At 37.3% G+C, this 11,758-nt stretch overlaps 1 protein-coding gene across 1 annotated transcript; it reads left to right on the forward strand.

Moving 5' to 3' along the window:
* Window positions 1–6,904: 6,904 nt before the first annotated feature.
* Window positions 6,905–9,208, forward strand: LOC103516528 (ecdysone-induced protein 78C-like). Its single transcript, XM_008481496.1, has 4 exons — window positions 6,905–7,063; window positions 7,614–7,718; window positions 8,647–8,676; window positions 9,071–9,208. Exons 1-4 carry the CDS (start codon window positions 6,950–6,952, stop codon window positions 9,206–9,208), a joined length of 387 nt encoding a protein of 128 aa, XP_008479718.1. The 5' UTR covers window positions 6,905–6,949.
* The last annotated feature ends 2,550 nt before the right edge of the window (window positions 9,209–11,758 follow it).

Raw genomic sequence — 11,758 nt, forward strand, 5'->3', positions numbered from 1 at the left:
GTTCCTACGCTCGTTCTATGGAAACTTTCAAACACCAACCTCTCTTCTGATCTGGGAACAAAGAGCTCTGTTTGGTGTACGGATGAGAGTTTCTCTGTTTCCTTTCCCATTCCCAGGAGAGTGTGCCAAATGTGGTTCATCGTGGGTACCCTTCGAGAGCGATAAAATTTCAGTTCAAAAAGTTTCCTTTCCCATTCCCAGGAGAGTGTGCCAAATGTGGTTCATCGTGGGTACCCTTCGAGAGCGATAAAATTTCAGTTCAAAAATCCTGGGAATCTAGGCTTAGGCTTAGCTATGTTTTTATTAAGAGGTTTGATAGAGAGAATTGTAACAACGAAAGTCTTATCGTTCCAAAAATTGAAGAGAGGAGGATAGGATAGAAGACAGCTAGCTGTTCCGAGAACGAACCTTATCTGTTTAGGTGTAGGTAAAGTTCGCCCCGGATGGGAATTGAACCCGCGATCTAGCGTTTACAAGGCAGATGAGAAAAAACATCAAAAGAACACAATAAATGCTAATTTAGATTAATTATTCGTACTATGATATAGAAAACTTTCGGAAAAACTAAGAACAAACACGTTTGGTTGTGAAAATTTTGCCTGTTTATAGCCAGGAAGCAATCAGTAACAAACAAGCACAACATAATTTATAGTTAATCTTCTTCTTCTTCACCTATTCCCAATGTTCAGACGGGGTCGGCGTTTTTCGTCAGCCTCTCAATCAGCCCTAAGTAGGGTGATCGCTTTGGGCCGACATTTGGTTTTGGCTACAAATTTTACGAGTGGATGCCCTTCCCCCTCAACCTTGGCTATTTCTTTAGCAAGGGAAATTTAGGCTGGTATACTCCCTGTTTAATGTCCCCCAGCCAGACTATTAGAACATAATTTATAGTTATTGGGAACAATAAATTTAATATTTTTCCATCAAGGAAGCTTTTTTTTTGCTTTAGGGAATCTTTTGCGATAATCACTGACGATTTGTAGTGCAAATTGTCTTTGCTCTTCATTTTTAGTCAAGCAAAGACAATTTGCACTACAAATCGTCAGTGATTATCGCAAAAGATTCCAAAGCAAATACATTACTTTCCTTCCTATAGGATAAGGAAAGTAAAAAAGCTTTTTTTTTTGCTTTGGAAAAATATTAAATTTATTGTTCCCAATAACTATAAATTATGTTCTAATAGTCTGGCTGGGGGAGGTGGGTAAAAGAATATAGATAGCTATATCAGATATACATATGAATGAGTTTAAATTTCTGGACATCCGAGAAACAGCTGTGATTTAGTGAGGACGATGGTAAACCAGCACATGGATGACTGAATCAGACAGAAAGATAGGAAATAGGACAGAATGAAAACAGGGGAAAGCTAATACAGGGAAGTGACTACCTGTTTTCTGAGAAGCTAGAAGAAATTACATGAAAAAGATCGGATTCAATCCGGCAAAATTTATGTAAGTTCCTGGGACGAAATGTTCTGGACGAGATTCAAAGAAAAAGGTGAACTTTTTTCCTGCCACAGAGCCTGATTTCACTTGCTACAACGTGGATAAAAGAATATAGATAGCTACATGAGATATACATATGAATGAGTTTAAATTTCTGGACATCCGAGAAACAGCTGTGATTTAGTGAGAACATGGTAAACCAGCACATGGATGGCTGAATCAGACAGAAAGATAGGAAATAGGACAGAATGAAAACAGGGGAAAGCTAATATAGGGAAGTGACTACCTGTTTTCTGAGAAGCTAGAAGAAATTACATGAAAAAGATCGGATTCAATCCGGCAAAATTCAAGTTCCTGGGACGAAATGTTCTGGACGAGATTCAAAGAAAAAGGTGAACTTTTTTCCTGCCACAGAGCCTGATTTCACTTGCTACAAACCGTACTGGTGTAGCTAATCCTACTCATAATGCAACTCTTACGTGTCTGAAATTTCAAAACAATCCTATTTACCTTTACATATATGAGAATTCATTCTCTTACTCTTACATCCAACAGTTTTGTATTTATTTTCCAACTAACTATTTCTGATAATGATTATTGCGGATTGCTGCGGGTAGCTGGAAGATTGAAATGAGGTTTTGTATTTTCATACTTTTTTTTGTAAGAAAGGAAAAAAATCCGTCTTTATTGCAGCAATAGTGGTAGTGGTAATTTCAATTTGAATTTGACCCTAATATAAATTTTTCTGATAATGATTATTGCGGATTGCTGCGGGTAGCTGGAAGATTGAAATGAGGTTTTGTATTTTCATACTTTTTTTGTAAGAAAGGAAAAAAATCCGTCTTTATTGCAGCAGTAGTGGTAGTGGTAATTTCAATTTGAATTTGACCCTAATATAAATTTAATACGGAGTCAGTGATGCGAATATAATGGGAGCACAATGTTATAAAATCCTACACATCCATGTCAAAAGCCGCGGGGTATTAGGAGCAATAATCAAACCAAGAGCTTTGATAGCTCTATCGTGTGCTTTCCTTTCTGATCTCTTTAGACATGTTTTCCTCCTAGTCTTCTTGTTGAGAACTTTGATATTGCTGAATATCCACCCTCATATCCATAAGACATGATCTTCAAAAGACGATGTTATTCTCCTAATAGTTTTCCAACTTTTTAGTTCTCCTGTATATCATTTAGGAACATTACGTATCAATGTATTTGACTGGATATAGCCTCTCCATCCTCATATCCATAAGACATGATCTTCAAAAGACGATGTCATTCTCCTAATAGTTTTCCAACTTTTTAGTTCTCCTGTATATCATTTAGGAACATTACGTATCAATGTATTTGACTGGATATAGCCTCCCCACCCTCATATCTATAAGACATATATAATCTTCAAAAGACGATGTTATTCTCCTAATAGTTTTCCAACTTTTTAGTTCTCCTGTGTATCATTTAGGAACATTACGTATCAATGTATTTGACTGGATATAGCCTCAGCGTGAGGTATCCGATACAAGTTAATATAAGTACCTATGTAAATCATATCTATGTTTCTCAAGTCTTCTCTAACAAGTCATATCATTAGCCATTGCATTTCATTCAATAAGAACTCTAAAGAATTTTGATTGCAATATTGCTTGATGTAAAAAGGACAACTCATCAAACACTTGGACCTGTTATGCAATATTCATTCATCAGAGCGCTCCATGCGAAACAAACTTTGATGAAGATTTTGACGAATTCTATCATTAGCCATTGCATTTCATTCAATAAGAACTCTAAAGAATTTTGATTGCAATATTGCTTGATGTAAAAAGGACAACTCAACAAACACTTGGACCTGTTATGTAATATTCATTCATCAGAGCGCTCCATACGAAACAAACTTTGATGAAGATTTTGACGAATTTTATAAAGAGAAAAAAAAAGTCGATTTCTTCCGAAACAAAAACCACCAAGCTGCAGTTGTACTCGGTATGTCTGTAGTCCTCAGGTCTCAGGAAAAAACAGACATCAGAATAATGTTGCAAAGCAAACAAGTCACAGACAATCAACGAAAAAGAGAAAAAGAAGTCGATTTCTTCCGAAGCAAAAACCACCAAGCTGCAGTTGTGCTCGGTATGTCTGTAGTCCTCAGGTCTCAGGAAAAAACAGACATCAGAATAATGTTGCAAAGCAAACAAGTCACAGACAATCAACGAATGAGTGCAAAGTCCATAGCGTACATACCTCCGACCACAGTATACGCAATCCTCTAGTATTGTTCAACGAATATGAAATTACGAAAGAAAATGTTATCACGAATATAATCAGAGGAAGAAGTAGAATAAACCCGAACACATCACCTGAGAGATAAGAAGAAACAGATAGGATAGGAAGAGAAGTACTTCAAGAAAGAGAGAATGTAAACGAGGAAGAAGAAATTAAAGAAATGTGTGTATAGCCGTAGAGGAAAGAGGAAGAGGGGGGTACAATTTAGCAACGCTAGTTGTCAAACCTAGGAGTCCTCGGACAGGCTTAGTTAGCCTTAGGGTGAATTTCACCAATATTTTATCAGTCCTTAGAAGGCCTGTTAAATTAACAGGTTGTTAGGGGCTACAAAAAGGTAGGTGAAATCCGCCATTAGTATTTCCTCAAAAAGTTCGCTGGATCATCTGTCATCTGATCCTATCCTTACAATTTGGTTTTAGGTATGCAAGAATGGTCCACGAAGTTTAGAAGAGAGAATCCCCACTCCAGGTATTGTTGAAGAGGTCGATACGAGGGTGAGTGTACTCCGCGATGAATGGTCAGAACAGACTGAAGGAAATAGAAATACCTCTACTACTCCACATACATAGTTAGTTCTCTGAGTACATGCTGGCAATCTTGGAATCCGATTTCCGAGTAACTATAATAACTAGATCGAATAATATATCCTCTAGTATTGTTCAACGAATATGAAATTACGAAAGAAAATGTTATCACGAATATAATCAGAGGAAGAAGTAGGAGCGGTTCACACGCGTTTGTAAAGTTATAATTATTACAATATCCAACTTCACATACACCTCTTTGGATTCCAACTTGCAGATAGTATAATTCTTGAATTCTTTCATAATCCTTACAAATTGTAACATAGATGGATCCAAAACTGATCAAATTTTGAGGATGCCTCCGAGTTCGATGCTTGAATATAAAACTGCCAGACATTCACAAGTCTTTGACTCATGCATATTACATATATTTGATCTAAACTCCTCAATACGGAGTTTACTGTTGCATTAGCAATATTAGCATTCATCAGTTGAAAACTTTCTAATATGTCCATTTAGTTGATAAGAGAATATGTAGACGAAATTTTCGTTTAAGCCTCTTAAAAGTACTTAACCTAACTCAAGTGTTACATGGAGGCAAAAGTTTTATGCATATGTAAATAGAGTTTAAAACACCTACGGTTTATCTCTCTTTGGTGAGAAGCTCTTTGAAACTGATAAATTTACTTTTGTCCTTTCACATGTACTTTCAAAAGCCATCGATTGAAGCCCAAAGTTAATATTTAATACTTCACAGAGAACCGGAGTTTAAAACACCTATGGTTTATCTCTCTTTGGTGAGAAGCTCTTTGAAGTTGATAAATTTACTTTTGTCCTTTCACATGTACTTTCAAAAGCCATCGATTGAAGCCCAAAGTTAATATTTAATACTTCACAGAGAACCACAGATCCATTTTATATTACAAGCTCGAACTACAAAAGAAAGTTGTAGGAATCTCACTAGAAGGAGTAAATCTTTATACTTAATGAAATAATACCCTCCTAAACTCCTTGTAAACAAAATTTTCTCAAAACCTACACCTACAAAATCACTTTGAATATGAACCCTCTGATAACTTTTGAAAAAGTGCTGAGCACATACACTAGGCTCTCACTTGACTGGATCGAGGAAGCTTCAAAGATAACATACAGAGAAAACAATTAGACCAGATGATTCAAAGTTCCTTCAGGCTATTAAAATTAAAGTCAGTCATAAATTTATGTTTTAAACAACATAAATACTGGATGTCTTGACGTACTACTGTTTGCTTCGTAAACTAGAAGCATACGATATGGTACACAAGGGAAGAATCTCAGCACTTATTGGATAGGAATTATGGATATACCCGTAACAAACCCCCCCTGGAACCCCTTGAAATCGAAGACAGAGAACCACAGATCCATTTTATATTACAAGCTCGAACTACAAAAGAAAGTTGTAGGAATCTCACTAGAAGGAGTATATCTTTATACTTAATGAAATAATATCCTCCTTGTAAACAAAATTTTCTCAAAACCTACACCTACAAAATCACTTTGAACATAAACCCTCTGATAACTTTTGAAAAAGTGCTGAGCACATACACTAGGCTCTCACCTGACTGGATCGAGGAAGCTTCAAAAATAACATACAGAGAAAACAATTAGACCAGATGATTCAAAGTTCCTTCAGGCTATTAAAATTAATGAAAACTTTCGAAGCAGAATTTTATCATTTTGAAAGGATTTGCAATATGTATTTGCATTTCATCCTTTGAAAGGATTTGCAATGCAATGTATTATGCGATTAAATAATTTATATTAACGGCCACAAAATTTTTGAATGGGCTTTAACTTTTAACGCAGAAAAAAATTGTACATATAAATATTTAAATTAATTTTAGTAAACAAACTGATCAGTAAAGATAAACATTTTCATGTGGGAATCGCACTCTTTTCCCAGGACCACAGTGAGTTGCCTAAATGTAAAATTAATGAAGGACGTACACTGGTATAGAGTGGCAGGCTATATGATCCGAAGTTCCAGGTTCGAGGTTAATAGTCTTTTAATTCCAAGTTAAATTAGGATTCCGCGTTCCTTTTGAGTTTTAGGAGATATCCCACTAAACCAGATCCCCCAGAATGGAAATGTCTTTAAACTACTGTCTGAGTTTTCCAGGCCGCTTACCTCACATCATTGATACACGTTACGCAGGAAGCGTACGGTCAGAGCTAAGCCAGTGCAGCCAGTGTCATTGTACCCTAGCTGCCGTCTGCGCCAGAAACAACTGTAATACTGTACACTTATGTATATTTGAACAGAAACAAACCCGCGACATGCGCTACCTTTCAAGCTAACTTAAACTAGGCTGGCGCAGACACTTCTGATCCACCTTGTTTTAGACCAGCCACTCAGGCTGACCTCTTGTGGGTATCAGGGATTTTTTCCTATTGAGTATGTCCGGGTTCACAAAAGTGATGGATCTCAGTCGATGCGTAAATAGAAAGTAATAAACAGCTGATCAATCTTCAGTTTGCTAGGCAGATGTTAAATCCGTAAAATACTTCACCATTGGGCTGTGAAATTGAAAGGGCGTTCCGAAGTTTTCAACGTTTTTGTGCCGTTAATGGCAACCTCAGTGTTATAAATATTAATGTTTTCGTTTTTTCTCCGTTTCAGGTTTCTGTGATCTTAGCCAGGATGATCAATTGATTTTGATCAAAATGGGATTTTTCGAATTGTGGATAGGTTATGTGTCGAGGTTGACAACTGATAGTTCGTTGACATTTTCGGATGGGATGTACGTCACCAGGCAGCAACTAGAAGTCATGTATGATGTAAGTGAAAATCTGACTTTGGCATACTTTAGCTTTCCCTTCCTCCTCTCTTTTATAAATTAGGGTATCCAGATACACCAATTTGAGTCCGAGATCTGAGGTTTTCACCTTTTCATACTAAATCAGCAAAATTTACTGTGAGCCGGGTTGTTGGAATATTTCAGACTGTTCTTTCCCCACTGACTATCAAACTTGACGGCCACATCTGCCTCAGTCCAGTAGTCCATAGATTCGTATAAGCTTAACCCATCCTTTGGGGCAGTTTCCACTGACTATCAAACTTGACGGCCACATCTGCCTCAGTCCAGTAGTCCATAGATTCGTATAAGCTTAACCCATCCTTTGGGGCAGTTGCCCCTCCACCTAAGCCTCAGAGTGGGTTTTTTGTGTATGGAGTTAGGTACCTACGCAGAGTAGATCGGGGTTCAAGTTGCACAGTACTGGCAGGAATTCATTTGATAGTTGGTGACTCTCTGACACGTAAAGTAAGCAGCTTTAGTGGATACTCAATCCCGTTGATCTTAACTCCGGCTTTTGTTTTCATTTCCAGAGTGAATTCGTGTCAACTCTAATCAACTTCACCAGCGCGTTCAATAGTTTAGCTCTAAATGATACGGAAATAGGACTATTTTCGGCCGTCGTACTATATAAGATGGTAAAATAAAAAGAAATTCGGACAATGGTACATTTGAGAAAACATTCATGTGAAATATTATTACCCGGGACGATTATTTCTACACCGTTCGGAATTCCGACACTGCACCCAACTTTTGTGTTCATATTATGATTGTAGAATTACAAGACATTACATGACATGTTCATATCCCACAAGGTATCAATTATGCCTGAATATGACATTGATCCTGTAAATCCAAACTCTACTGTAGCCACCCATAATTAGGAAAATACCAACAAAATATACATTTTACATAGGTATGTACATACCAAATACACAGACAACGTAATACTTTGTATGTCTGTAACATCAAAATTCGATAACTATCTTCCATACTATAAGGTAATAATGTAACGGTATCCAAGTAAACCTCTCTCAGGTTAACGATCTTGAAGAAACACAGTTTGCTGCTTGCCACAGAGACTCGGGGAACGCGGGGTAAACAACTAAACATGGAACCATAAGAATCTGAGTTGTGTGACTACTGATTATGCCTAGTACTGACTGGGTTTGTTGCCGAGCACTCCATCAGTTTCTTGATCATGATCGAAAGGAAGAAGGGAGGAAGGGAAATGAAGGGAGAAGGGAGGGATAGGAGGAAGGGAAACAGATAAAGAGGGGGGAGGAACGGAAAAAAAGAGAGGGATGGGTGGGAGTTTTCCAAGATTTCCATGTTTTTGTTTAGTATGTTTAGTAGAAGTATTTTGTCTTCTCACAACCCTGAACCTCTCTCGGTTCAAGGTTTGTTCAACAGGAGTATTCAATAGTGTTTGTTTTTGTTCAATAGGAGAAACTCAAGTCACCCCATTTGTAATGTTTCAGAGCAACAATGTTCGTACTGAAATTACCCTATTGCATGTTTCAGAGCAACATTTCGTACTCAAATATTACTCTCTTTCTGTTTCAGAGCAACATTTCGCTGCTGCCGACTCCAACAGTAATACTCCCACCAAGGCTTTTTGTGTATGGAGTTAGGTACCTACGCAGAGTAGACCGGGGTTCAAGTTGCACAGTACTGGCAGGAATCCATTTGATAGTTGGTGACTCTGGACACGTAAAGTAAGTAGGTAGCTGTAGTGGATACTCAATCCCGTTGATCTTAACTCCGGCTTTTGTTTTTTTTTTTTTTTTTTTTTTTTTTTTTCCTAAGCCTCGTAGTGGGCTTTTTGTGTATGGAGTTAGGTACCTATGCAGAGTAGACCGGGGTTCAAGTTGCACAGTACTGGCAGGAATTCATTTGATAGTTGGTGACTTTGGACACGTAAAGTAAGTAGCTGTAGTGGATACTCAATCCCGTTGATCTTAACTCCGGCTTTTGTTTTCATTTCCAGAGTGAATTTGTGTCAACTCTAATCAACTTCACCAGCGCGTTCAATAGTTTAGCTCTAAATGATACGGAAATAGGACTATTTTCGGCCGTCGTACTATTCACAGAAAATCACTATTTACATACATTCATAGATAGATAGTAAGTAGATAGGAACTAATACTAACTATACATTTTGAAAAGTACTAGCATATTTACAGAGCACAGATGTTTGAAATTCGTATGCAGTTTTCAGCATCAAAAGATTTTCAAATTTCCACGCATCAAACAAGGGAAGAGAGAGTAGAAAGAGAAGAGAGAGAGAGAGAGAGAGAGAGAGAGAGAGAGAGAGAGAGAGAGAGAGAGAGAGAGAGAGAGAGAGAGAGTACAGAGAAAAGAGGTGAGAGGAAATTACAACCCAGTGAAAAAAAGAAAGAAGAAATGAAATGTGTTATTATGTGACAACTTTTGTAAGAGAAGAGAGAGAGAGAGAGATAGAAAGTACAGAGAAAAGAGGTGAGAGGAAATTACAACCCAGTGAAAAAAAGAAAGAAGAAATGAAATGTGTTATTATGTGACAACTTTTGTGTCGTACTATTGACCCCCGACCGGTCTGGGATCACGGACATCAAAACCATTGAGCAGCATCAGGATCGGTTGATGGACGCCCTGAAATTACAAGTGAGTGACTTCATACGATAGTAACACTTTGTCAATAAGATATTTGAGGGCAAAGTTCAGAGAAAGAAATCGAGAGGATGGAACTTGGATGGTCTGCCTACAATGAAGTTGGTACCAACAAAATATACATTTTACATAGGTATGTACATACCAAATACACAGACAACGTAATACTTTGTATGTCTGTAACATCAAAATTCAGAAATGTCACGACCGTACAATATCAGTACGAGTACATACCCAGAGGACTTTGTAGAGAGAGAAAGTGAAGGAAAGGAAGAAGGGAGGAAGGGAAATGAAGGGAGAAGGGAGGGATAGGAGGAAGGGAAACAGATAAAGAGGGGGGAGGAACGGAAAAAAAGAGAGGGATGGGTGGGAGTTTTCCAAGATTTCCATGTTTTTGTTTAGTATTTTGTCTTCTCACAACCCTGAACCTCTCTCGGTTCAAGGTTTGTTCAACAGGAGTATTCAATAGTGTTTGTTTTTGTTCAATAGGAGAAGACACTTGCAAAGAAGTAGTTTCATACAGGGCTGAGCAACTTTGAGTTGAAATCTGCTCACTGTTGAGTCGTCCCTCAGCGAAAATAGAATAGAATAGAATAGAATATACCCTGCTTATACTGCCAGAATGAGACTGAAAAGTCCCTTTACTCCCGCAGTCCTATCTACCTACTATCTATCTGTGAATGTATGTAAATAGTAGTTTTGCTATTGTGCTGTTCATGTATGCCAAGTGAGAGAACCATTCGTTCTTTAACACTCTCTTCCGATTTTTACTGAATAATGAGCATGTTACTCGTGTGGACAAAGAAAGGGAATTTTTTCCATTTTGTGTTTTAATTAGTCCCAAAAAATACAGCAAAAAAACTATTTAGTGGCACCCCATTTTGTGTTTTAATTAGTCCCAAAAATACAGCAAAAAAAGTATTTAGTGGCACCTGTAATTATAACAGCAAGTATGATCGAAAAGATAATTCTACTTCTTAAACTGGATAACCTTGTAAATTTATCTTCCAACACACACAATAAAAACGTGTGTTTTTTTATGCTTATCGTCATATTAAATTTTGAGAAAAGCGAGGAAAACTGACTTTTAAAAAATCCGTCGAAATCTCGAAAGTTTGAAAAGATAATTCTACTTCTTAAACGGTATAACTTTGTAAATTTATCTTCCAACACACACAATAAAAACGCGTGTTTTTTTATGCTTATCGTCATATTAAATTTTGAGAAAAGCGAGGAAAACTGACTTTTAAAAAATCCGTCGAAATCTCGAAAGTTTTGCGAAACTTCCCCATTGTCTTATTCCCAACTGATCAAATATGTAAAAATAAATAAAACAAAAGTGCGACCTCATTTGCATATCAAGCATACCTTCGGTTTCAATTATAGGTCCCTACCTCCCAACTCATGTACGGCTATTACATGGGTATTGACTATTTGGTTTGGTGTGGGCACTCCCTTACTTTCTGGTACTGCATAACATTTTGGTGTATTGACTATTTGGTTTGGTGTGGGCACTCCCTTACTTTCTGGTACTGCATAACATTTTGGTTACCTAATAAAACCGAAATAGTTGGTGGAATACGCGGAGGTTCATTGAACTAGGACCAACCAATACCGAGTACCAAATTTTTGGAAACGGTCCAAAGATATTGACACAAGTGGAGAAGTGGAACATGCAAGGAAATGATTGGATTGATTCGTTGCAAAGTTGTTCTTCATCCATGGGATCGATTTCTTCAGGGACACTTGCACTCTTCAGAAGGGAGGGGAAACACGAAAGAAAGAAGAATTTGAATTTTGGTACTCTGACAGTTGAGTGTGGTGTGTAGAGTAATACCGAAACACATTAATCATTTTTTTCGAATCACGACTTTGAAATATGAGTTTTGAAACAAAGAAGAAATAAACTTTTCGCTTGTTGCAAAAATAAGTTGTCTGCATTCAAGCATTAAACTTCTCTTCCTTGGACACTCGAAAAATGAAGGAATCAAAAAATTCAAAAATGTTGAATGGTAGTTGAATGACC

Source organism: Diaphorina citri, unplaced genomic scaffold, assembly GCF_000475195.1.
Source record: "Diaphorina citri unplaced genomic scaffold, Diaci psyllid genome assembly version 1.1 scaffold1591, whole genome shotgun sequence".
In the NCBI taxonomy this organism is placed as follows: domain Eukaryota; kingdom Metazoa; phylum Arthropoda; class Insecta; order Hemiptera; family Psyllidae; genus Diaphorina; species Diaphorina citri.